General features: G+C 57.3%; 1 protein-coding gene and 1 long non-coding RNA gene across 2 annotated transcripts in view; one reads left to right on the forward strand and one right to left on the reverse strand.

The window, feature by feature from the left end:
• Positions 1 to 26,671, forward strand: part of LOC142047841 (uncharacterized) — a 319,231-nt gene that overhangs the window by 150,529 nt on the left and 142,031 nt on the right. The window lies entirely within an intron of this gene.
• Positions 3,167 to 26,671, reverse strand: part of CDHR4 (cadherin related family member 4) — a 30,966-nt gene continuing 7,461 nt past the window's right edge. The window contains exons 6-20 of the mRNA XM_075072960.1: positions 26,293 to 26,388; positions 19,835 to 19,938; positions 17,527 to 17,663; positions 16,877 to 17,060; positions 16,267 to 16,417; positions 15,649 to 15,745; positions 14,135 to 14,353; positions 12,582 to 12,721; positions 10,731 to 10,881; positions 10,037 to 10,251; positions 9,328 to 9,467; positions 9,073 to 9,114; positions 5,829 to 5,914; positions 5,096 to 5,129; positions 3,167 to 3,177 (exon numbers count right to left, since the gene is read on the reverse strand). Of these exons, the coding sequence (XP_074929061.1) occupies positions 5,116 to 5,129; positions 5,829 to 5,914; positions 9,073 to 9,114; positions 9,328 to 9,467; positions 10,037 to 10,251; positions 10,731 to 10,881; positions 12,582 to 12,721; positions 14,135 to 14,353; positions 15,649 to 15,745; positions 16,267 to 16,417; positions 16,877 to 17,060; positions 17,527 to 17,663; positions 19,835 to 19,938; positions 26,293 to 26,388 (1,776 nt within the window). The 3' untranslated portion in view covers positions 3,167 to 3,177; positions 5,096 to 5,115. The remainder of the gene's footprint in view (positions 3,178 to 5,095; positions 5,130 to 5,828; positions 5,915 to 9,072; positions 9,115 to 9,327; positions 9,468 to 10,036; positions 10,252 to 10,730; positions 10,882 to 12,581; positions 12,722 to 14,134; positions 14,354 to 15,648; positions 15,746 to 16,266; positions 16,418 to 16,876; positions 17,061 to 17,526; positions 17,664 to 19,834; positions 19,939 to 26,292; positions 26,389 to 26,671) is intronic.

Here is a 26,671-nt window from a genome sequence, read left to right on the forward strand (position 1 = left end):
TTTCACACAGAATAGATGGAGGGGCAGCTGGTGGTTTGTTCAAGATAGGAATGGGGGTTGGCAGCTGTTTTGCTCTGGACAGTTGTGGGGGCTGGCGGCCGATATTTTGTTCAGGAAAGGGGGGGTGCTGGCACCCCGTGTTTTGCTCAGGACAGTTGGGGGGTGGGTCCTGTTGGCTCATGATTGGTTCAGGACAGTCTCAGGGAGGCTAGTATCCAGTGTTTTGCTCAGGACAGTTGAGGGGCATTGGTGGTTTGCTCAGGAGGGTCCGGGAAGGGGGGGGGGCGATGTGATGGGTTTGGTCACAGAGAACTCCTTGGGACTGTCACCTAAAGTGCTGAGATTACCTCTAAGACCATTTTCCCTGCCAGCTTGGGACTCCAGAACCCTGCCTTGTTGAGCCAGACACACTAGCCTGCTGCAACACAGACCCAGCTCTGGTCCACGCTACAGACTAACCAAAAACTGTTCAGCAGGTCACCTATCTCCAGCATGCAGACACCCAGCTCCCAATGGGATCCAAACTCCAAATTAATCTGTCTTACTCTATACAAAGCTTATACAGGGTCCGCCCTCTATAACACTGATAGAGAGATATGCACAGCTGTTAGATCCCCCAGGTATTAATCACTTACTCTGGGTTAATTAATAGACAAAAGTGATTGTATAAAAAGTAGGATTTAAGTGGTTTCAGGTAATATCAGACAGAACAAAGTAAGTTACCAAGCAAAACAAAACAAAACTCGCAAGTCTAAGCCTAATGCATTAAGAAACTTTACAGGTAAATCTCACCCTCAGAGATGTTCCAATAAACTTCTTTCACAGACTAAACTCCTTCCTAGTCTGGGTCCAATCCTCTCCCTGGTACAGTCCTTGTTAGTTCCAGCAGGCATCTTGGTGAACAGCAGGGGCTTTCTCATGACTGGGACCTTGTTTTTTCTGTTCCACCCCCTTTTATAGCTTTGGCACAAGGTGGGAATCTTTTGTCTCTCTGGATCCCCACCCCTCCTTCTAAAATGGAAAAGCACTAGGTTTAAGATGGATTCCAGTATCAGGTGACATGGTCACATGTCATTGTAAGACCTCATTTTTTCATTACCCACGGGCTGGTCTAGTCTACACATATACAGGCAGGCTTGCAGGTAAACAGAGCCATTTAGAGTCAATTGTTCTAGTAAATGGGAGCCATCAGGGCTGGCTCTACTGTTTTTGCTGCCCCAAGCAGCGCGCTGAATTCAGCCAGAAGACAGAAGCTGCACTGCCGGAGACAGCTGAACATAGAAGCTGCCGCCGAATTGCCACCGTCGCGGAAACGCGCGTGTGGCCCTAACAGCACACGGACTGCCCCCGCCGTCTGCTGCAGCAATTCGGCACGCTGCTTGGGGGCAAAAACACGTGGACTGCCGGCCCTTGCAGATTGCCGCCCCAAGCACCTGCTTGGGATGATGGTGCCTTGAGCCGGCCCTGGGAGCCATCAAGATTCTATACACCACCATTAATGGCCCACACTTTGTGTAATTACAATAGGACCTCAAAGTTATACTTTATATTTCTAGCTTCCAATACAAGAATGATATATACATACATACATACATACAAATAGGATGAACACGCTCAGTAGATTATAAGCATTGTAAAGAGACCTGTTGCATAAAGCAAATTCCAGTTACATTATATTCACACTCATAAGCATATTTCCATTAAACATTATGGAGTGCAATGTCAAAGGTGGGTTAGCGGCTGGTGTTTTGCTCAGGACAGTTTGGAGTGGGCTGACAGCCAGTGTTTTGCTAAGGACAGTCAGGAGTGGGGGTTGGCGGCTGGTGTTTGGTTCAGGACAGTTGGCTGTGGGGGGTGGCCAGTGGTTTGCCAGGACAGCTGCAGAGGGTTGGTGGCTGGTGTTTTCCTCACAACAGTTGGTGGGGTTAGCAGCCGGTGGTTTGCTCAGGACAGTTGGAAGGCTGGGGTGGGAATGGCAGCTGGTGTTTTACTCAGGACCATTGGGTGGGTGGTGTTTGTCGGCCAGTGTTTTTCTGAAAGCAGTCGCGGGGAGTGGCGGCTGGTGTTTTGCTCAGGACAATTGGGGGAGGAGTGGTGGGAGGTGGGGTTGGTGGGTGGTGTTAGGTTCAGGACACTTTTGCTGGGGGCTGGCAGCTGGTGGTTTGCTCAGGACAGTGGCGGGTGGCTGGTAGCCATTGGTTTGCTCAGGGGTGCAGAGGGGCTGGTTCGTTCCAGGTGCTGCTATCCTGTGCATTGTGAGCCAGGGCCCTTCTCCAGTTGGCAAAGTCCGTTTGTTAGATTTTAAAGCTAAAATCCAACTGGCACCTCAGCAGATTCCTCCCCTGTGCATCATTCTCAGCGCCTCTGGCCTGAGCTACGGCCCTTTGTATTGGAGGCACCCGCACGGCTCTTCCCCTTTCCCAATCACTGCTCAGTGCAGTGAATGACACGGGGCATGGCTGGCCCGATACACCCCCTGCTCTCCTCTAGCCGAGCCCAAATGGCCAGTGAACCCAGTGCTTAACTTGATACCCATCTTCCCCAGGACGACTTCACTTCTTTTGGGTGGGACCCTGCCTCCTGGCTCTGGAGCTGTCCTGGCAGGACCCCTGAGTGTGCCAGTCCCTTTAGTGTCTCACTGCCTAGGGTAAGACACACAGCTTCATTTGCCATAGGGTAAGACACACACAGCTAGGTTTGACCCATGGAGCCTCCATCCCCCCTGCTTCTGTGAGCTCCCCACAGCAAGTCCCCCGTGATGGGCACTGAGGGAAACCTGCACCCCCAAAGGGAGAACTGCGCCCCGGCACTGTAGTGACTCAGCAGGAGGGTACAAGCAGGAGGGTTTTTTGGGTGTCTGGGACCTCAAGCAGATGGTCTTTGGTAGGCGCACAGAGCAGAAAGTTACAGCCTGCCCCATTCTAGGGACCAGCCACGGCCTGTCCGCAGAAGCTGTGCTAGGAGGACTCAGGGAGGGGGAGGCTATGAACACTCAAACCCAGAGGGGCTGTGCCTGCTCAGACCCAGTGCAGGGTGGGGGAGCAGTGTGTGGGGGGGGGGCGGGGGCTGTGTCCACTCAGACCAAGACGGGTGGTGTCTGCTCAGACCCAGCGGCGTGCTCCCATGCGGCGTTTGACTCCGGTGCATGCTGTTAGAAGAGGCTAACCTGACCTGTAACTTGAGACAGAAAGCCACGAGCGCACATTCATACTGGGGCAGGGCCCACATCCCTCCTGGGCCTCTCGCCAGGGACAGCTGCCGGCTCTGCACACAGGCTGCTGTGGCTGGAAAAGGGATTGTAACGTGGGTGGGACCATGAGTGACCAAACGGGGCCAAGTGGGAATGGCACTTTGCTCCTGCCCAAGGGCCCTGTGCTCAGATGTGTGAACAGGCTGCCCTGTGCGTGCTCAATGGGGGACAAGGCCAGAGGCTCAACCATCTTTAGTGACCCCAGACGTGGCTCAAAGGTCTCCAAAGTGCGGGCTGGTGAGGGCCTTTGACCGCTTCCTGCCCACAGATGCGCACAGTTCTCCCCTGACAACACACAGAGGGGGCAAGACTCTGCTATGGGTGTCGTGCCCCAGTGGCGACTTTAGGCCACTTCCTCTGATTTCCCGAATCGGGCCCCGTGCCTAAGAGGGCCCTGCACCCAGTGAGAGACAACTGGCTCAAGCCCTTGGCACACAACCCCGGCTGGTCGAGCACTGGACCGGAGCTCCTGGCAAGTCCCCGTGGCCCTGCTACCCCAAGCCGGGAGCCCAGCAACCCCGCAACCCCCGCTCCCCTGGCCCAAGTGCAGGCAAGTCCTGCAGCCCACTCCCTCAGCCAGATGTCCTATCCGTAGCGCTGGCAAGTTCCTGGTGGCCCCGCTTCCCACCTGGCCGGAGTGCCAGTGGCAGACCGCTCTTAAGCATGCAGCCCTTGCTCCCCTGGACCGGAGCCGCAGTGCAAACCCGGGGCCCGCTTTCCCTGGCCGAGCGCCGGCAATTCCAAAGTGCCGCCGTAAGATCGTGAGCACAGCCCAGTGAGTACAAAGCCCCCACCAAATCGGGCCCCGCATTGCTAAAGCTGGCCCGGGTGGCACCTCACCTGCAAAGGCCTGGGTTCCAGCCATAAGCCCTCTCGCTATCAGCATGGGAGGGCAGGGAGTGGCTACTGGAAGGAAGGAGGTGGTGGAGGAACAAGGGCTGGCACTGGTGGTACGGTAGGAGGTGGGTGGAGGGCTGGGACCTGTGCACTGGGCTGGGAGGGCAGGGGGGTGGGCACTGACTCGGCAGGAAAGTGGTGGGGGAGGGCTGGGGGCCTGCACTAGCTGGGAGGAGGAGGTGGAATGCAGGGGGCCCGGCCCTGGAGGTGGGGGGAGGGCAGGGGGCGTGCACTGGCTAGGAGAAGGTCAGAGGAGGGCAGGAGGCCTGCACTGGCTGGGAGGAGGAAGGGTGCAGAGGGCCAGCACTGGCTGGGAGGAGTCGGGGGAGGCAGGGCACTGGCACTGGCTGGAAGGCGGTGGGGGAAGACTGGGGCCTGGCACTGGCTGGGAGGAAGTCAGGGGAGACCAGGGGGTAGCACTGGCTGGGAGGAGGTGAGGGAGAGCAGGGGGCCAGCATTGTCTGGAAGAAGGTTGGGCGAGGGCATGGGGAAGGCACTGGCTGCGAGGAGGGCAGGGGAGACCAGGGAGTAGCACTGGCTGGGAGGAGAGCAGGGGGCCTGCACTGGCTGGAAGGAGCAGGGGAATGGAGGAGGCTGGCACTGGCTGAGGGGAGGTGGTGGGGGGAGGACAGGGGACTGACACAGGCTGGGAGGAGGGGGAATGGAGGGAGATGGCACTGACTGGAAGTAGGTGGGGGAGGGCAGGGAGCTGGCACTGCAAGGAAGGAGGTGGGGAGGGCAGGGGGCTGGCACTGACTGGCAGGAGGTGGGGGAGGATAGGGAGGTGGAAGTGGCTAGGAGGAGGTGGGAGAGGGCAGGAGGTCAGCACTGGCTGGGAAGAGGTGGGGGAGGGCAGGAGGCTGGCTCTGGTTGGGAGGAGGTGGGGAGAGGGCAGGGTGCTGGCACTGGTTTGGAGGAGGTTGGAGAGGGCCGGGGCCTGGCACTCACTGGGGTCCTGGGCGCGGCCATCAAACTGCTCCTGCTGTGGAGACAAGAGCAGAGAGTGGCTATTCAGTGCAGATCCCCAAACTCCATCTGAGAGCCAGAGCTGTACAAATAGGGCAACACTTACCTCCCCCAGCAGGGGGTGCTGTGAGAGCGAGACAGGGGCACTGAGGGGGGAATCGGGCAGGCACTCTGGGGGACACAGCCAGTAGGGGCTGCTGGGGGGGCGGGGCAGCTTCACACGTGGGCACAGCCAGCGGGAGGGGCTAGGGGGGCGGGGCAGGCACACTCAGGGGCACAGCCAGCAGTGGGTGCTGGGGGGTGGATCAGGCGCATTCAGGGGAACAGCCACAGGGCGTGCTGGGTGATGGATCAGGTGCACTGGGGGGCACAGCCAGCAAGGGTGCTGGGGAGGCAGAGCAGGTGTACTTGGGGGCACAGCCAGCAGGAGGTGCTGGGTGAGGGAGGGGCAGGCACACTCAAGGGCACAGCCAGCAGGGGGCAAGCAGTGGGTGCTGGGGACAGAGCAGGCACGGAGACTGGTCCTTCCATCTGGGGAAGGTGCCCAATGTCTTGGGGGAGCTGTCGTGGGCCATGCCAACCGCAGGCTGTGCCAGCCTCAGAAGGCGAGGTGGCAGTGGGGGCCTGGCAGGTGCACAGGCGGCTGGGGGCAGTGCTCTGGGGGCAACCTTGGCAGGGCTCCTGCCTGGCACACGCTTGGACAAGGCATCAGTACCAGACTGAGGACACTGGCGCGGCTGGTCTCCTTGTCCAGCTCTCCTGGGACTGTTGTTCTTTGCCACATGTGAGTCTAACGAGGCCCTGAAGGGAGTGAGAGGACAGTCAGGGCATGGGCCCCATGTGGGGCAGACCCCAAAGAGCCAGGCCCCTACAACCTGCGCTGGTGCGTGCCCCTCCCAAAGCCTGGGCACCCTCTTCTGGATGCCAAGGCACTGGATCTGGGCACTGGAGCTCCCAGCCTGGCAGTGGGGTAGCCCCTGCCATCAGTGCCTTCAGGCTATGGAGCACAAGGAGCTTCCTCAGGTGAGGCTTGGGTCCCATGCCAGGCAACAGGCACCAGGGCAGGCTGTGGTGTACAGGGCTGGTCACTCTGAGAGGGGCATAGAGAAACAACATGGTGCGGTAGGGTGCCAAGCCCCCCCGGGAGCTGCAGGGCCCTATGGAAGGCAGGTGCCATTTGCTGTGGGACTGTCCCAGCTCCTGGTCTAGCAGGGCAGCCTAGCACCCAGTGCCCACACCTGGCCAGAGATAGCTCTCAGGTCTCCAGCAGTGCAGCACCACTACCATGGCAAAGGGCTCAGTCCCGGTACCAACCCATGGCAAAGGCACAGCCCCTCCCAGATGGATCCGTTGTCTGCCAACCAAGTCCCAGTTTATCATGTCTAGCCCCCATGCAGCCCAGCCCCGGAGATGGAGCATACCCCACTCTGTAGGGTACCAGTTAGTTCTGTGTTCTTGGGGAACCAGGATGCAATATCCAGCCTGTCTGATTCGTGAAGGATACCCCCCCTGTCTCCCCAGGCTCTGCTTGAACCAAAACCAATCAAAGGAAAGATTTACAGAAAGTAATGAAAAGGCGGTGGAAGACACACCTAAACCCCCCCTGACAAAGGTGACAGGATTAATGCAACTCCCCTAGCGTCATTTGCATCAAAGATGGGACAGGGAGACATTTCTATTAGCATAGAGAATGGAGAACAGAGATTACCGCACGGAACTCTGGGACCAGAAAAGCAGCGAAGCATTGCATCATGGGGGATCTCTGCTCCAGATGTTAACGAACCTACACCTGCACACACCCAGCTCACAGTTATCAGACCAATTCTAGTAATGAATCCTTGATTCATATCCAAAATACTGAAGCTGCCTAATTGTATTTTAAGCTCCCTTGAAGAAACATCAACCATAGCCAGGAATGATCAGTTTCTATTGTCTAGCCTAAAGAAAACCCTTGAGTTATCAGTTTACCCATGAACAAATCTAGTGTTCTTCATTGTTGTTTCCCTACAAAAACCCCTGCTCACACTCAAGTAAGTGTTCTGATGCCTGGATCCAAACTCTGCATCAGTTCCACTGGAACTTCATCTTCTCCTCCTTGATTGTGCTGGGGACTCTGCCGGTCTCCAGTACTCAGAACCCTGAGCTACCGTCACCTGGGAACCCTGACCAGTTCAAGCTTCATGGAGTGGTGAGACCCCAGCTCTCTCTCTCTCTCTCTCTCTCTGTTTTCTTTTAATGTATAACTTTTTAACCCTGACTTGTTTGATCAAGTATAGTTTTCTATATCTGACTTTTATAATCTTTAATAATATAACTGTTATGTTTGTTTAAACTCTCCTTGTGTGGTTATCACTATTATTCAATAACTTTTATGGTTAAGCTGGTTGCTTCCCTCCCTCTCTCTGAACTTTACTCTTTTGTGTTTTTGGCTCCCTCATCTATTCTGCAGCAACGTTCCTCTTATCTAAGCTAAAGGTCCCTGTAGAGCCCAAAAATGCTGTGGGGTTTGCTTATCAAGAGGGTTACTGCCAGAACAATTGTAATGTTAAAGTGGGGATAGGAACATGATGAACCTGTGACATACGAGGGTGGCAGCCTGGAAGTGCTGTTTGACCCAACCTGCTCAGGCTTACTCTATTCCAGTGCTGTACCTGTGGCATATAAGGTTGGCAGCTTGGAAGTGCTGCTTGGCCCAGCTCACAGAGTCCAGGATCATATACAGGGTCAGCTTGAGAGTGCTGATTGATTCAGTCCACTCAGACTTGCTCTGTTAATGTGTGTTTGTGTGTGTTCATCTGATTCTGGGGCTGGAGGAGCCCAGCCCTGGGGAACCTAGGTCCTGCAGGATAGCTCCATTGGGAGGGGACTTGCAGCAGGGAGAAGTAGAGCTCCATATGAAAACACAAGTGACACAACCAGTACATTGATAGAATTACAGAACACCCCCCTCCCAGAAGAGTAACCCTTACAGACAGCCCCCCAACCTGAAGCAAATACTCACCAGCAACCACATATCACATAACAAAAATACTAACCCAGGAACCAAACCCTGCAACAAACCCCGTTTTCAACTCTGTCCACATATCTATTCAAGGGACACCATCATAGGACCTAATCACATCAGCGATGCCATCAGGGGCTCGTTCACCTGCACAATGTGATATATGCCATCATGTACCAGCAATGCCCTTCTGCCATGTGCATTGGCCAGACCGGACAGTTTCTAAGTAAAAGAATAAATGGACACAAATCTGACATCAGGACTCATAACATTCAAAAACCAGTAGGAGAACACTTCAACCTCTCTGGTCACTCAGTAACAGACTTAAAGGTGGCAAATTTGCAACAGAAAAGCTTCAAAAACAGACTCCAATAAGAAACTGCTGAACTTGAATTAATATGCAAACTAGATACCATTAATTTTGGCTTGAATAGAGACTGGGAGTGGCTGGGTCATTACACAAACAATCTATTTCCCCATGTTAAGTATCCTCACACCTTCTTGTCAAATGTCTGAAATGGCCATCTTGATTATCACTACAAAAGGTTTTTTCCTCCTGTTGATAATAGTTCATCTTAATTAATTAGCCTCTTAGAGTTGGTAAGGCAACTCCCATCTTTTCATGTTGTCTGTATGTATATATATCTTCTTACTATATGTTTCATACTATGCATCTGATGAAGTGGGCTGTAGACAACGAAAGCTTATGCTCAAATACATTTGTTAGTTTTTAAGGTGCCACAAGTACTCCTCATTCTTTTTGTGGATACAGACTAACACGGCTTCTACTCTGAAACCTAATAAACTAGCATACCCCAAAGTAACGGGCAAATCTGGTAACAGGAATGGCCCTGGCCCAGGACTGACTCCAATGGGGTCCCCACCCCCCAGCTCTAGGGCTGGGTCTCCTGCATTTCCTCAGGCTGGGCCACTGGGGAGGCTGTGGAGAGGCTCTCACCTGTCCTGTAGGAGTGACTGCGCTGACTTGTCCAGAGCAGGCCTGCAATGAGGAGTACAGGGAAGTGGTGAGCGGGGAGTGGGGGAGGGCAGGGGTCGGGGCCCCTGTTGTCTTAGGGGCCAGGAGCAGGGGGTGGGTGGATTGCTGTCCCTGGCAGAGATGGCTGCCCCGCAACATGGAGCCCTGAAGGCCCTCCCGGCCAGGTGGCCACTGCCTGGCAGCCCTGCCTATGCCACCCTGCGTGTTAACACTCACCTGCACAGGAGTTTCCAGGCCAGCCATGCCAGCGCCACCAGCAGCAACACCATGGAGATGGTCAGCACCGCCACGAACCAGGGCGAGGGTGCCCAGAACCGCTCAGTGCGGGTGACAACTAGTGGCTTCTTCCACAGGGTCTGCTAGCAGAGAGAAAAGTGCTGGGAGGCCTATCAAGCTGGGGTGTGGGCATGCTGGGGCAGGGAGCTCTGCGGGCTGTGGGCAGTGCTCTCATGAGACAAAGCAGCTCCATGCACTTGCAACGAAGGGCACTGGGCCTCAGCATGGCTTGGGGCACCATGTCACAGGCAGCTGCATTAATCTCCCTGTGCCCAACACCCTGCCAGAAAAGGTGGGGTGCCAGGAAAGTCTGGCACAGCGTGGGCGCTGGGGTGATTCCAGGACACAGACTGGAGCCCTAGGCAAGGAGACTGCTCTCCACATCCCAGCACAGGCTCCGCCCAGCCCTCCAGTGGGCACCTCAGCTGCAGGCTTATCTCTGCCCCCTTGCCAAGGCCAGAGGCTGTGCCCACAACAAATGGGGGTAGAAGCAACCCTCCAGAGGGGACATGGGAGCAGCCAGGTTGGGGGGCCAGAACAGGCTGGGGGGGTGGGGGAGTTATCCTGGGCCATATGACTACCCCAGGAGAACAGAGCAGGCTGATGGGCAGGGGCTGAGTTGGGGGCACCCCGGAGCTCCCTGGCTCACCGTGCGTGTAGTGGTGGTGCTGGGCATGGTAGTGGCCCAGGGCGTCACGTGCACGACCAGGGTGGCTGTGGTGCTGTGGCGTGGCGTACTGAGGCTGTCCGTCACCTCCACCAGCAGCTCGAAGGTGTGGGGCTCACGAATGCTGTCGGGTGGGTAGGAGAAAGTGGAGTGCAGCAGGGTGCTGCCCGCCAGCCGGAAGCATCCATTGGTGTTGCCTGACAAGGAAAGTGCCTGATGAGCTTGGGGTCCACTGCCCATCGAGGGAGTAGTGTGGAGAGGATGCTGTCCCACACCCCAAGTGCAGAGAGCACCCCCTCACTGCCCCACCACAGATCCCCCTTAGGCCCACTGCAGACACTACCTCTGAGGCCCTGCCAGGTCCCCACAGAGCGTGGACTGAGACGTGAGCCCCTATGAGGCCCAAACCCAGCCTCTTCCCTCCATCCCACACCCAATGGGTAAGACAGGGGCATGGAAACACCCAGCTTACCCCTCCACACACCCAAGGCTAGGCCAGGGACACAGAGCCCCCCCCCAACAGATAGGGCATGGGCACAGAGACACCCAGCTCCCCCTCCCAGGGCTAGGCCATGGGCATGGAGATGCCCTGTTCCTCCTCCAGGGTTAGGTCAGGGGCACAGAGACGACCCCTGCCCTGCGCTAGGCCAGGGGAATGGAAACGTGACCCACTCACCTCCCACAAGGGTGTAGGTCAGGGGCAGAATGGTGCTCTTGTCCTCGTCGGAGCACTGCAACTGCACAAGGGGCAGGCTGGGGTCCCGGGTGGAGTAGATGAAGACCTCCTGGAAGGGAGGCGTGCAGCGTGGGGGCTGGTCATTGGTGTCCTGGGGGCACACAGAGGTCTGTGCTGGGAACAGCTACCCCAGGGCTGTGGCGCAGGTGGCATCGCAGTGGCACTTGGGGCCCAAGGTGGGATCAGGATTCCCCTAGCTGGGAAGGTCAGCCCCAGGCCAGGGCAAAGGGCCATCCCAGAGCCAGGCAAATTCCCAGCTCTCATTCCTGTGAACTAGGCCGCAGAACAGACCCTGGGCACCAGGGCAGCATGACATTCCAGGTACACAGTGACAACACGCTAAGCCAGGGCACTGCCCTCTGCTGATAGGGCCAGAGCAGTACCATGTGTGTCACAACCCTATATTGTGCTCCCAACTAGCAAGGATTCACCTCTCACTCCTGCCAGGCAGATCTGTGCTAGAGAAGGGAGGTGGGGTGAGAGTCCCATTGTTGGTGGGCACGGGCAGGGCCAACCCTGCAGCATCCCAGGGGCAGCCCCATTGCCAGTGGGTATGGGCAGGGCCATGCCAGCAGCAGCCTGTAACCCATGTTTCTATTGGTTCCACCAAAGATCTGTGGATGGCGCCATGCCCAGAGGCGGCTCTAGACATTTCGCTGCCCCAAGCAGGGCGGCGTGCAACGGGGGGCGCTCTGCCAGTCACCGGGAGGGCAGCAGGCGGCTCCGGTGGACCTCCCGCAGGCATGCCTGTGGAGGGTCTGCTGGTCCCGCGGTTCGCTGGTCCTGCGGCTCTGGTGGACCTCCCCAGGCGTGCCTGCGCGAGGTCCATTGGAGCCGCAGGACCAGCGGACCCTCCGCAGGGACGCCTGCGGGAGGTCCACCGGAGCCTTCTGCCACCCCATCGGCGACCTGCAGAGCACCCCCTGCGGCATGCCGCCCCAAGCACACACTTGGCATGCTGGGGCCTGGAGCCACCCCTGGCCATGCCCATGGGCTGTTCGTTTCCCCTCCTCCCCCCAGCTTCTCTCAAGCCCACCGCAGGGGGCAGAGGGACTCCATGCTGCTCTCTGTCTCTGGTCACAGTTGGGGTGCTGGCTGCCAGTTCACTAGGTGGGCTGGGTCCCGAGGCCATGAAGAGCCCGTCCCTGCACAGCACCAGCACAGCCTCCTGCAGCCTCATCACCACCTCGAGGGAACCTGAGGCAGCCTGTTCTGGACCCTCCACCCACCAGAGTTCCCACCTCAGCCACGTGGCAGAACCTCATCCCTCCACTTGAGGAGGCAGGCGAGTCCGGGAGACCCCCTGTGCGCCGGGCACAGGCTGGCACAGGGCTCCCAGCTGGGCCTTTGGCAGGGTTGGCTGGGGACACCAGGGCTCTAGGTGCCTGGTTGCTGTCATGGCTCATGGGAAGAGCGGGCTGATTCGAAAGATAACTGGGGAGGCTTCCGCTGAGCCACTCCCACTCCATGCCTGAGCACTGTGGAAAGGCAAAGGACCCCTGTGCTAATAAAGAGCACACTGCCCTCCTGTGGCCAGGGGCTGAACCCAAGCATCCAAGGCTCCTAGCAGATACCTTCATAGGATTTGATCTGTTTTCTCCTGTGCAACCTTTGGAACGGCACAGACCGAACCGCCGGGCCAAGGACACGCTGAGTTGGCAGAGCCAAGCGCTCCAGAATTAGGGAACGCCAAAGTTAAGGTGGCCTGAGTAACCTTAACCAGTCCCCTGGCACACATGAGTTGTGGGCCTGGCCCTGAGTCCAGCCAGGAGGCGCACAGCGGAGCATTACCTGCACTTGGATTGTGATGTCACACAGCACACTGCGCTGGTGCCGTGGGTCCGCATCATTGGCCACATCCCGCAGCTGCACGGTCAGGATATAGACCTGCTTGCTCTCATAGTCCAGGGGCCCGAGCACGTGAATTTCACCTGCATGACACAGGAGCAGCCATGCAGAAACATTCTGGGGAGACCCCCACAGCCTGGGCTCCTCAAGAGAGGGACTCAGGGTCAAGGCTAGGGTCAGGTGAGGAGGGGGCTGCCTGGAGGGCAGGGTGGGGGAAGATTGGAGGGATAAGAGTGGATGTGGGGTAATGGGGTCAGGGAGGGGATGGAGTAATGGGGATGGTGAGGGGGTAAAGGGGCAGGGTGGGGGAGGGGTAAAGGGGGCAGAGCAGGGTGGGATAATGGAGTCAGGGCGGGGCTGGAGTAACGAGGGTGGGTGGATGGATAACAGGGGCAGGGCAAGTTGAGGGGGATAATGGGGTCAGGGTGGGGATGGGGTAATGGAGGCAGGACAGGGTGGGGAAGGGGTAACGGGCAGGGCAGGATGAGGGAGGATAATGGGGTCAGGAAAGGGATGGAGTAATGGGGTGGGTGGAGGGGTAACGGCGGCAGGGCAGGATGGGGGTGGGTAATGGGGTCAGGATGGAGATGGAATAATGAAGGGTGGGAGGGGTAAGGGGCAGCGTGGGGGAGGAGTAATGGCACAGAGCAGGGTGGAGATAATGGGGTCAGGACAGATGAAGTAACAAGGGCGGGTGCAGGGGTAATGAGGCGGGAGCAGGGGAACAGGCTCAGGGACAGGTGGAGAGGCTAGCACAGGCCCACGCAGACTGGCATGGTGTGACAAAGTGGGACTGTCCTTAATGTTTCCTCTGAATACTGTAGGGGTGCCTCAGTTTCCCCCATACTTTTCTTAAGTCTATACGTGGTGGGATAAGGGGGTGTGATTGTTGCAAAGGGCCAGTGTGCATAAATGGCCGACACTTTGTATCCCGGCAACTAATGGCCTGGGCCCTTCCCCCCTGCAAGGTGATAACTAAAGGTGTTGGAGAACAAAGGAATCAGGTGACCTCCTGGACCGGGAAAGGGACAAAGCCCAGAGGAGGAGAGGCTGGAGGGTGAGTCAGTTTGGCGCTGGCCGGGGACGTGGAGTGAGGGGAAGACTTGGTTGTCTGGCTCACTGCCCCCCAAAATGGACCCGGCTGAGGGGTCCTGTTCTCTGTACCTACAAGCTCTGTTTTAGACCATTTTCCTGTCATCTAATAAACCTCTGTTTTACTGGCTGGCTAAAAGTCATGTCTGACTGTGAAGTTGGGGTGCAGGACCCTCTGGCTTCCCCAGGACCCCACCTGGGCGGACTTGCTGTGGGAAGCACAGGGAGGGGCAGAGGATGCTGAATGCTCGAAAGATCAGATCCAGGAAGGTGAAAGCCATGTAAGCTTCTTGCCCTGAAGACAGTCTGCTCACAGAGAGGAGACTTCACCAGAGTCCTGACTGGCTTTGTAGGGAGCAGTTCCAGAGCATCGCCTGAGGACTCTGTGACACATGGCAGCTTACCAGTGCGTGGGCCGATGTAGAAGGCAGGCGGGCTGGCGCCGGCACCCCCAGCAATGCTGTACTCAATGTTGTTGAAGGGGTAGTCTAGGTCTGTGCCATTCACCCGGCCCACTGTGTCACCGAAGGCTGCATCCTCTGGCACGCTGAACATGGTGCTGGCTGGGCACGCAGGTGAATGCTCGTTCTTCGGAGTCACCGTCACCAGCACGGGCACACGGGCTGCATCACAGAGGCCGGGGGGAGGGGGTCAACTACGTGGGGCCAGGTTGTCTGGGGATGGAGGGTGTGACGAAGTAGGGATTTTCCCTTGTTATGTTGTGAGTCTTACTGTTGAGTGTATGTGAGTTTTACTGTTTTGCATGAATACTGTGTGTGCCTCAGTTTCCCTGTGTGCTGCACCAATACCTTGGTGGTGGGAATAGGGGTGTGTGACTTTGGGTGAGACCTGTGGGGCAGATGAAGCTGCTCCAACTACCTGCACATATGTTATGACATAACTTGAGACCCAGGAGCGGGTGCCACCAGGTGACACCTTTTGCCCGGGAAGCAGGACAAAGGGGAGGAGGAGACCCAGTACTCCCCAAAATGGACTTGGCTGAAAGTCACTGATTTCTATGTTAACAAGTTCTGTTCTATGCTGTGTTCCTATCGACTAAAAAACCTTCTGTTCTACATGCTGGCTGAGAGTCACGTCTGACTGCAGAGTTGGGGTGCAGGGCCCTCTGGCTTCCCCAGGAGATTCGCTGCAGGAAGCACATGGTGTGGAAGGGGATGCTGAATGCTCTGAGGTCAGATCCAGGAAGGTGGAAGCTGTGTAAGCTCTTGCCCTGAAAACAGTATGCTCAGAGAGGAGGCTCCCCCAGAGTCCTGACTCATTTCATAGGGAGTAGTTCCAGACCATTGCCCAGTGAATCCGGGCTGTCTAGGATGTGGGGGACCAGCCTCCCAGGGCCGGGCTGTCTGGGGATGAAGGAGACCAGACCCCCAGGGCTGGGCTGTCTGGATATGGGGGCAGAATTGGGGGACTGGGCTGTCTGGGGATGTGGGGGGACCAGCCCCCAGGGGCCAAGCTGTCTGGAGATGGGGGCAGATCAGCTCCTGGGGACTGGGCTGTCTGGGGATGTGGGGGGGGTCAGCCCCTGTGGCCAGACCGTCTAGGGATGGGGGGACCAGCCCCACAAGGCTGAGCTGTCTGGGGTTCGGGGGCGGGGGAATAAAGTGGCTTTCTGGGAATGGAGGGTAACAACTTCCACACACACACCCAGGCCAGGCTCTTGGGGACTGGAAAGGTTATTTCTTGCTGACAGCTCCGTGGGTGGTAAAGAGGGGCTTCGTGACCCCATTGTATTCTGGAAGTTGTGTCCCCTATGGCTGCACCTTCTGGCTAAGGGTTATGCTGGGATTCGTGCTGCCCTCAGTTGGCGCTGACCAGCTCCCACAGCCCCTACCCTGCCTGTGCAACTGGACGGAGGGGCCTGGGCCAGGCCGGGGATCAGCGGAGCGGGGACACTCACTGCTCAGCGGGGGCTGCCCACTGTCTGTCACCAAGATGGTGGCCACGTACTGGAAGTGGGCACTGGCAGCTGAATCGTAGTCCAGGGTCTTGTTGACCTGTGGGATTCAAACCCAGGCAGCTCAGAGGTACAGGGGCTGGACACTGAAACTCCCACAGTCAGGGCTGCCCGTTGGGCCCTGCCATCTCCATGCCTCCCCCTGAACCCCACATGGGCCCTACGGGGAGAGAACCTCGAGTCCTGGCTCCCAGGCCCCACTCTGTCCCCACTCTAACCACTAGTCTCCACTCCCCTTCCAGAGCTGGGGTCCTGGGGATAGAACCCAGAAGTCCTGGCTCCAAGCCCCTCCCATCCCCCATCCCCCTCCAAGAGATAGAGCTAGAGCCAAGGAGGCCTGGCTCCCAGCACTGCTCCCCCAGTTCTAACCACTAGCTCCCATTCCCCTCCCAGAGCTGGGAATAGATCTCAGGCAGTTCACAGCTGGGCTCCCTGCAGGTCGTGAGGTGGAGCAGTCTGGATCCCACAGACCAGGCCCCAGCAGTGCCCCATGGTGCCCTGCTGGCTGCAGAAGGCACTGGCCCTGGCCAGGCATGCCCTGGCCCTGCCCGCTGGTCTCACCTGCAGCTGTGGGCCCTGCATGCGGAAGCTGTAGCGTGAGTGCTGGTCACCCTCCACCTGGTAGCGCAGGGAGCTGTTCCTGGCATCTGGGTCCACGCATGTCAGGATCACGAGAGTCCAGCCAATGGGAGTGTCCTCAGATACCTGAGCCCTGGCAGAAGGAGGACTGGGTTTACCAGTGGGGAAGGGGAAGGGCCAACAGGACATGGGCAAAGGGAAGGGGCCTCTCTCCTGCCCTAGTGCCAGCCCTGCCACACTGCAGCCAGCACTCAGGGCCCATCTGCATGATGTGTCAGCCAGGGCCACCTGTGACTAGGATCTCATCGCACCCCAGGCAGCAGCCCCTTCTGCAAGGAGAGCTACAGGGACCTGGCCAGAGTTGGAACGTAGGGTGTGTCACAGCTGGGGATAGCATCCAGGAGTCCTGGCTCCACCTCCCCCAACCACTAGACCTCACTGCCCTCCTAGAGCTGGGGCAGAACCCAGGAGTCCTGGCTCCACAGCCCCCTCCCACAACCACTAGACGTCACTGCCTTCCCAGAGCCGGGGCAGAACCTAGGGCAGAATCTGGCTCCCAGCCATGATGGGGGGCGAGGGCAGGGAGCCTTACAGGAAGACGGCAGGGGAGCAGCGGGGTGCCAGTGTGTTGGTGGACAGCACAGTGATGTTGAGACCCATGGTGTCGCTGTCACTGGGGTGCAGCATGTTGTAGGCCCGCACCAGCAGTTGGGTGTGTGCCACCTCTGGGGAGCGCTGCAGATCCAGTTCGTAGGTGTTGCGGAGCTCGCCAGTCACTGCCAAGGACAGAAGGGTGCCACCATATGCTCAGCACCAGGCCGGGGCCTCTGCAGCCCTCAGTACCCCAAGGCAGGGACAGGGATTGATGGGAAGGGCTGCCCTCAGCGAAACTTGCCAGCTTCACAGCCCTGCCATGTTATGGGGAAGGCAGAGACATGTCTGCGGCCATGGTCGTGGCATGTTATGGGGTGGGGCAGAGATATGTCCCTGGCCATGGCCTTGCCACAGTGGTATTGGGGGATCTCAGAGATGCCGTCCAGCCACGGCCTTGCCATGTTATGGAAGTGTGCAGAGACAGCTTCCTTGGCCACGGCCCTGCCAGGGTATGGGGGGGCAGACACATGGCAATGGCGATTGCCCCGCCACAATATTGGGGGATCCCAGAGATGTGCCATGGCCCCACCATGTTATGAGGGAGCCCCAGGGCCGTATGCCCAACTTGGGGCAGCACCGTGGCCTCACCTGCATCGATGATGTAGAGCCCGTGAGTGGCCGGGGCGATGATTTCATAGCGCACATTGTCCCCCTGGGCCTGGACCTGCGTGATAAGCTGCATGGCACCTCTCTTCTCCAGCACGGCCACGCTGCGCCACTCCATCCTGCCCACCACACAGCAGAGGTCAGTGGCCTCGCCACCACCAGGCACCCACTCAACACCTGCCCCAGGCACCCTCACCCGCCTCATGGCCCCCAGCAGGACTGGCGGGCTGCCACACGCTCTCTAAGAGCCCCCCCCGCCAGCATGGCTGACGAGTCTGCTGCCCAGCCGCACTGTGCTGCCTGCGTACGGCCCCCTGATGCCTGCCCCTCCAGGCCTAGCCTGCACCCTATGCCTGGGAACATCACTCCACTCTCTTGCAGCCCACACCCCTGCCCCCTGCACCCTTGTGCCCTAAATCTTCCCCCTGCGCCCTATGCCCTGGAAACATCTCCCTGTGCCTGTGGCACCCCTGTGCCACACATCCCTGTTCCCTGTGTCCCAAATACCTTTGCCGCACACCTCTGCCCCTGAGCACATCAGCTTGCACCCCACACCCCCTGCACTCCAAATCCCCGTGCCCCACAAATCTGCCACCTGCAACCTAAGTTCTGGGAACATCACCCTGTGCCCCACACCCCTCCACCCCAAACTCCTGCCCCCATGCCCCAAATAACTGCACTCCATGCCCCTCACCCCACTCTCAGTGTAATAGTAGGATTTATTGTTTGTATTTTGTATAATTTAGAATGAAGGATAAAGAATAATAAGATAATAGTATAGCCATGATTGCTTTTCTTCTGCATTGCAATTTGATGTTCCTGTTCAAAATGTTTTGTGTAAATCAACTCTGTTTTGTGTATGAATAAGGAATATGTGTGTTAAGAGAGAAGTGTGAAGGCCAACACCAAACCAGATGTTCTAGGGAACACTGGAGACAGACACAAGGGGGCCAGAAGGCTGCAACACGCCCCTATTGAAATGTGAGAGAAGGGCAGATTGATGACTCTAAAGATGAGACAGGCACCTATCAATGGCGACACAATAGCTGTGACCCAAAACACCATGGGATAACTCCCTGAGAGACTTCATGAAAGAATAAGATAAAGGATGAGAAAAACAATTTAAGAAAAGAAGCACTTATCAAACAACAATAGAATACAGCATGACCGTGCAAAACTTATTGGTCCCAATGAAGGAAAATCACTATAAAAACAGAAAAGAGTCATGTGGCACCTTATAGACTAACAGACATATTGGAGCATGAGCTTTTGTGGGTGAATACCCACTTCATCAGATGCATGTATTTACCCATGAAAGTTCATGCTCCAATACGTCAATTAGTCTATAAGGTGCCACAGGACTCTTTGCTGCTTTTACAGATCCAGACTAACACGGCTACCCCTCTGATACTATAAAAACAGAGTGCCTTGCCATGAAACTTTGGGTTTGTCCTGCCAAGACTTCCCCGGAGCTTCGTGTTGCAACCAACAGAACCCAGCTCCTACCTACCCGTGATCAACCTAGCTGGCCACTAGATTGATCCGGACTCTGGACTGATAAGTATAACATCGACTGATGGGACAGAGTGTGTGTGTGATTGAAAGCATATGCTAATTGTTGTATCTTCAGGAAATGTGGCGTATTGCCTCTTCCCCTGAAAAAGATCCCGTTTGTTTCTTATAAGCATAACACCTGCACGCATCACCTGTGCACATCACCCTGTAATCCACACAGCCTGTGACATAGTGGGGATTTTCTTTTGTTGTTTTGTATATGAGCCTATGTGAATCACTGACTCACTGCGGTAAGTGCACAGTGTGGAAGATCTCGCTGAATGGTCCGAGGTCAGACCCAGGAAGGTCAAAGCTGTGTAAGCTTCTTGCCCTGGAGACAGTATGCTCAGAGAGAGGAGGCTCCCCCAGAGTCCTGACTGGCTTCATAGGGAGTAGTTCCAGAGTATCGCCTCGGTGACTCCATGACACCACCGCACCCCAAATCCCCACATCCTACAACTCTGTGCCCTACATCCTGGAAACATCACCCTGTGCCCCACACCCCTGCACCCCATACCGCTGCCCCCCAGCACCCCCGTGCCCCAAATCTGCCTGCCCCACAACTCTGCCCCTTGTGCCCCAAATACTGCACCCCATACCCCTGCACACATCACCCTGCACCCCACACCCTGCAACTCTGCCCCCTGCCCCCTACACCTTGGGAACATTACCCCACACCCTTGCCTCCAGCACCCCTGTGACCCACACTTCCATGCCCCACACCCTGTGCCCTTACGTGAAGTTGATGCGGGGGTGGTGGACGGGCAGCACCCTCACTGTCACGGCCCCACTGCAGTTTCTCCCGCTCCTGTCGGTCACCAGGATCTGCAGCCTGAATGCCTGGAGACACAGGTGCTGGGTGAGGCTGGCAGGACCCTGACCTGGGCCATGCTGCATGGGGCGGTGCTGCTGAGCTCTGGCACTGCGTTGCAGGCCCATGGGCGAGGACAGAGAGGGAGCTCGTGGGCTCGGGGGGCCTGAAGCCCCATGGGCACTGATCAGCTCTCCCCAGATGGCTGTAGAGAAGGGGGAGCCCCAGAGCCATGGGGGTGCGGGGAGGGAGCCCTGGCCTGGCGAGAGGAGGTGGGGTGTTCTGGGAGAGGCCTGGGGGTAGATGGAGTACCCGGGGATGGGGGGTGTGATGCAGTAGTAACTGTCTGTGTGGGATGGGAGAGCAGAGGGTGACTTTAGGTGATGGACCGTACCTGAGCCTGTAACCTGAGCCAGGCAAGGCAGGAGGGGGAGTCAACACCTTTGCCCAGGAAGCTGGACAAAGGAAGAGAGCCTGCTGGAGAGGGTTAGTCAGTTTCAGTTTTGGGGCTGGGTGGTGGAATTCAGGGAATCCCAAGTTGGGATCTAAGCCCCCTGAATCCCAAGAAGGACCAGATTGAGGGGTCCTGGTTGTGCCTACAAGCTCTGCTGTAGACTGCGTTCCTGTTGTCCAATAAACCTTCTGTTTTACTGGCTGGCTGAGAGTCACTGTGAGTCCCAGGAAGAGGGGTGCACGGCCTGACTCCCCCATACTCTGTGACAACTGGTGTTAGCGGTGAGATCTACTGCACCCCATGGACGGCGCTTTCTGCAGTAAGTGACTGGGGAGCAGTAAAACTAAGGGGTGATTTCAGGGGTGATTAACTCCTGGGAGTGTGTGACCAGTGAGAAGGACTTTTGCAGTAACAAGGTCCACCGGGGAATTGCAGCAAGCGGTCCCAGGGGCGGAGGAGTCTGTGGCTCGACCCTAGCAGAGAGGTGGTGACTTCAAGAAGGGCTGGCACACTAGAGGTCTCCCTGGAAACCGTGGGGAGCGGTGAGCACCTAGGCCTGTGAGTGGCCAGCAGGAAGATGTATGCCAAGCGGCTTAAGTGCGACCTGGTGGAGCTGTGCAAGCAGAGGGGGCTGTGCACTGGGAGGCTCACCAGAGACCAGCTGATTGCCCAGCTGGAGGAAGGAGATAGCTTGAATGAACTGATCCCTGTCTCTGAGGAAAGCAGCCTGGCAGATGGAGCGCAGGCACCAGTGTCTGTCCCAGCTGGGAGTGGTCAGCCAGCTGCTGAGGGCTTCCCAAGATACCTTCTGCCTATGCCTAGGGGAAGGGCAGGGAGGAGCCCAGCGAATACCGAGGGCACCTGTGACACCCTGGCCAGCAGGGGATCCTCCTGGCGAAGCTCACCGACCAGCAGGGGATCATCCCAGCGATGCTCGGCATCCGTGGAGCGGAAGCGGGTGGAATGGGAGAAAGAGCTAAAACTGAGAGAGCTGGAGGAGCGTGAGAGACAGAGGGAACATGAAGCGAGACAGAGGGAACGTAAAGAACAACAGAGGGAACATGACTGTGAGAAGAAAAAGAGACAGAGGCAACATGACCAGGAAGAGAAAGAGAGATAGCGTCATCATGAGCTGGAATGGCGAGGCTGAGGAGCACCAGGTCCCCGGCTGCAGTGAGTGAGGGGGTGCCCAGGACCGCACAGAGCTTTGATAAGTGCATCCTGGCCCAGCGTAAGGAGTGGGAGGACACGGATGACTTCCTGGATGCCTTTGAGATGGCCTGCGAGCTGCACCAGGTTGATGCTGTGGACAGGCTCCGGGTTCTCACCCCTTACTGGACCCCAAAGCCGTGGCATTGTACCGCCAACTGGAAGGGATGGAGAAAGGGGACTACGAACTATTCAAACAGGCCCTACTACGTGAGTTTGGACTGACTCCTGAGATGTACCGAGAAAGGTTCCAGAGTCAATATAAAACCCCTGAGGTCTCATATCTGGAGCTAGCCGTCCACACGGAGGGATACGCCAGCAAGTGGGCAGATGGGGCCCAGACGAAGGGGGACCTGGTTAAACTGCTGGTATTGGAGCAACTGTATGAGCGGTGCACATCCGACCTGAGGCTGTGGTTGAGGGACCAAAAGCCAGAGAACGTGCGACATGCAGGGCGGCTAGCCCATAAGTTTGTGAAAAGCCGGTCGGGGGGTGTCAGGGAGGACTCCCAAAGGAACAGGCCCACCGCAATGCAGAGAGAGTCTCGTCTCCCAAAGGGGGAATAGAGAGAACCCCCGCCCCAAGGGGAACGCCCAACGTCAGGGACAACAGACCGATTCGAGGGGACCAACGGGACATGAGCTGCTATCATTGTGGCCAGAGGGGCCACATACGGTCCCTGTGCCCTAGGCTCAAGGATAGACTGAGCAGACCAACCCCACATCAGGTTAACTTGGTAGAGGCCCAGCCGGACGAGGGGCAGGCTTCCCAGGAAAGGGAGGCTGGCAACTTATCAACTGCTCAGGAGAGAGGAAGTCCCCAGGCCCGGCTCCTCTGGGGGGTTGGATGCCCCGGACTCAGGGTTCTCGGTTTACAGGGTGGGCGCAGGGCTGTCCCTGTGAAGCGAGTGCCTTGTTCCCCTGGACGTGGATGGGAGGAAAGTCTATGGATACTGGGACATGGGCGCTGAGGTGACACTGGCCCGGCCCGAGGTGGTGGCCCCAGATCAGGTGATGCCCAACACCTTCCTGACCCTGATGAGGGTGGGTGGGACCCCATTCAAGGTGCCTGTGGTGAGGGTGCATCTGAAATGGGGAGACAAGCAGGGCCCCAAGGAGGTGGGGGTGCACCACCATTTGCCCACTGAGGTGTTGATGGGGGCGGATCTAGAGATCTGGCCAAGCAACCCCCAGAACACCTTAGTCGTGACCCGTAGCCAGAGCCGGCAAGGGGCACTATGCCCTGACCTTGGGAAGGAGGTCACCCCGGAGGCACAAAACTCTACCCTGGTGGGAAGGGAACACCCAAGGGCAAGGCTCAGGGGGGCTGTGGCTCCTGACCCAGCCGACGAGAGAGAGCAGGTCCTGATCCCTTCCCCAGCAGGTCCTGATCCCTTCCCCAGCTGCCGAGTTCCAGGCCAAGTTGCAGAAAGATCCCTCCTTGTGGAGGCCAAGGGACCTGGCTGACCTCAATGCAGTACAGACCATGAGGAGAGGTTGCAAGGAGAGGTTCCTGTGGGAGAAGGGGTTCCTGTACTGAGAATGGGCTCCCCCAGGGGAAGTAGAGGCCTGGGGGATCAGGAGGCAGCTGGTGGTTCCCCAGAAGTTTCGCCACAAACTGCTGTTCCTGGCCCATGACATCCCTCTTGCAGGACATCAGGGAATCCGGCGCACGAGGCAGAGGCTGCTACAGAACTTTTACTGGCCTGGGGTCTTTACCCATGTCAGACAGTATTGTCAATCCTGTGACCCCGCTAGAGGGTGGGGAAGGCCTGGGACAAAGGGAAAGCGGCTTTGAGGCCTTTACTCATCATAGAAGAACCTTTCCAGAAGGTGGCCATGGACATAGTGGGACCTCTCAGCAAGACAACCTGATCGGGGAAGAAATACATTCTGGTGGTGGTAGATTTTGCCACCCGCTACCCGAGGCGGTGGCCTTGTCCTCTATCAAAGCAGACACTGTGGCAGATGCGCTGCTGACCATTTTCAGCCAAGTGGGGTTCCCCAAGGAAGTCTTAACGGACCAGAGGTCCAACTTTCATGTCGGCCCTGCTCCAGTGCTTGTGGGAGAAATGTGGGGTCCTGCACAACTGGGCATCAGTGCATCACCCCCAGTCCAACAGGCTGGTGGAAAGGTTCAATGGGATGCTAAAGATGATGCTAAAAACATTTATGAACCAGCACACGGAGGATTGGGACAAGTACTTACCTCACCTGCTGTTCGCGTACAGGGAAGACCCCAGGAATCTACCGGTTTTTCGCCTTTTGAACTGTTGTATGGAAGGCGGGTAAGGGGGCTCCTAGACCTGATGAGAGACGAATGAGAGGGGAAGGCCACTCCTGATGGAGAGTCAGTGGTGGAGTATGTCCTGACCTTCCAGGAAAGACTTGCCAAGCTCATGGGCCTGGCCAGGGAGAATCTGGACCGAGCCCAGAGGAAGCAGAAGGTCTGGTATGACCGCACGGCGCGGGCCCATGCCCTCGCCACTGGGGATCAGGTGATGGTTCTCATCCCCCTGAGAAAGAACAAACTCCAGGCCACCTGGGAAGGGCCCTTCAAGGTTGTCAAGCAACTAAATGAGGTAAACTATGTGGTGGAGCTGTCGAACCAGGCGCACCACCGCCAGCTGTACCATGAGAATATGATGAAGCCATATTATGACAGGGAGAATGTGGTGTTGGCCGTGTGTGGACATTGGGAGGAGCAGGGAGATGACCCTTTAGTAGGTCTATTCCCTGGGACAACAGCTGGTTCCCCCCTGGAAGCAATTCCCCTCTCTGATCAGCTAACCCTGGCCCAGCATGCTGAGATCAAAGGGGTGCTGCATCTGTACCGACAGCTGTTTTCCAACCAGCTTCGACGCACTAATTTGACTGTTCACCGGGTGGAGACCGGATCGCATCCTCCTATAAGATGCCCCCCTTTCCGAGTTACAGGGGAAACTGCTCAGGACCTGGAAAGAGAGGTCAAGGACATGCTGGCTTTGGGGGTGATCCAGCCATCTTCCATCCCTTGGGCCTCACCAGTGTTGCTGGTCCCCAAAAGGGATGGGTCGATCCGGTTCTGTGTGGACTATCGAAAGCTCAATGCCCTCATGGTATCCAGTGCCTACCCAATGCCCAGGCCTGACAAGCTCCTGGACAAGCTGGGAGGCGCTCGGTACCTCACCACCATGGATCTTACCAAGGGCTACTGGCAAGTGCAGCTGGATGCCGATGCCAGGCTGAAATCGGCCTTTATCACCCCTCCGGGGCTCTATGAGTTTCTGACCTTTCTTTTCGGCCTCAAGGGAGCGCTGGCCACCTTCCAGCACCTGCTGGATCAGCTACTGAGGGGGATGGAAAGTTTTGCTGTGGTATATATTGACGACATCTGTGTCTTTAGCCAGACCTGGGAGGACCACGTGTCCCAGGTTAGACAAGTGCTGGACTGACTCCGAGAGGCTGGATTAACCGTAAAGGCTGAGAAGTGCAAGGTGGGGATGGCTGAAGTATCTTATCTGGCACATCGAGTGGGGACCGGCTGCCTAAAGCCGGAACCAGCCAAGGTGGAGGTGATCAGAGACTGGCCTGCTCCCCAAACCAAAAAGCAGGTCCAAGCCTTTATTGGGATGGCAGGATACTATCGAAGGTTCGCGTCCCACTTTAGTGCCATAGCGGCCCCAATCACTGAGCTGTGCAAGAAGGGGAAGCCAGACAAGGTGGTCTGGACCGAGGAGTGCCAGGAGGCTCACCGGGTGCTGAAGGAGGCTCTGGTCAGTGGCCCAGTTCTGGCAAACCCAGACTTTGACAAGCCCTTTATGGTGTTCACCGACACCTCAGACACGGGACTGGGGTGGTGTTAATGCAGAAGGATGAAAAGGGGGAGAGACACCCCATCGTGTATCTGAGCAAGAAGTTGCTACCCCAGGAGCAGAACTACACGTCCATCAAGAAGGAATGCCTGGCCATGGTATGAGCCCTTAAGAAACTAGAGCCACATCTCTTTGGGCGACATTTCTCTGTGTACACCGACCACTCTCCCCTGACCTGGCTGCACCAGATGAAAGGAGCCAACGCCAAGCTCCTGAGGTGGAGCCTGCTCCTGCAGGATTATGACATGGATGTGGTCCATGTAAAGGGAAGTGCCAACCTGAGAGCAGATGCGTTGTCCTGGAGAGGGGGTCCTGAACTTCCCCAGGTCACTGGGCAGAGTGACCCTGCTTAGTTCAGTCTCAAAGTGAGGAGAGATGTGATGCGGTAGGAACTGTCTGTGTGGGGGATGGGAGAGCAGGGGGTGACTTTAGGTGATGGACGTACCTGAGCCTGTAACCTGAGCCAGGCAGGGGGGAGGGGGAGTCAATACCTTTGCCCAGGAAGCTGGACAAAGGAAGAGAGCCTGCTGGAGAGGGTTAGTCAGTTTCGGTTTTGGAGCTGTGTGGTGGAATTCAGGGAATCCCAAGCTGGGATCTAAGCTCCCTGGACCCCCAGAAAGACCAGATTGAGGGGTCCTGGTTGTGCCTACAAGCTCTGCTGTAGACTGCATTCCTGTTGTCCAATAAACCTTCTGTTTTACTGGCTGGCTGAGAGTCACTGTGAGTCCCAGGAAGAGGGGTGCACGGCCTGACTCCCCCATACTCCGTGACAGGGGGTTCTCAGGGAGGGCATGCCCCAGAAGCAGGCCTGGGGGTGAGAAGGCAGGGCTGGAGGCTGCCCAAGCAGGGGCAGACCCTAGCACTCACCTGGCCAGCATGGGCTGGGATGAAGCCCGATCCTGGTGCCAGCACCTGTCCGGTGTGGTCAATGGTGAGGGGCGTGTCATTGTCTTCTATGGTGAACTGCCATGGAGAGAGAGGCTGAGCCAGAGAACCGGATACCCCTTACCGAGATCCCCAGCTCAGAACAGCCCCTCCCTAACCACTGGGTCCCATTGGACCAGACCCTCCCCTGCCACTGGGCTCCTTGGATTCTCCCCATCCCCACAACCCCTCCCCGCCACTGAGCCCCATCAGATCCCCCTTGCCCCCACAGCTTCTCCCCCTCCACTGGGCCCTGTTGGATCCCTCCACACCTACAGCCACTCCCCCACTACAGCCACTCCCCCTCAACTGGGCCCTAATG

This window comes from Chelonoidis abingdonii, chromosome 16 (assembly GCF_003597395.2).
Source record: "Chelonoidis abingdonii isolate Lonesome George chromosome 16, CheloAbing_2.0, whole genome shotgun sequence".
Taxonomy (NCBI): Eukaryota; Metazoa; Chordata; order Testudines; family Testudinidae; genus Chelonoidis; species Chelonoidis abingdonii.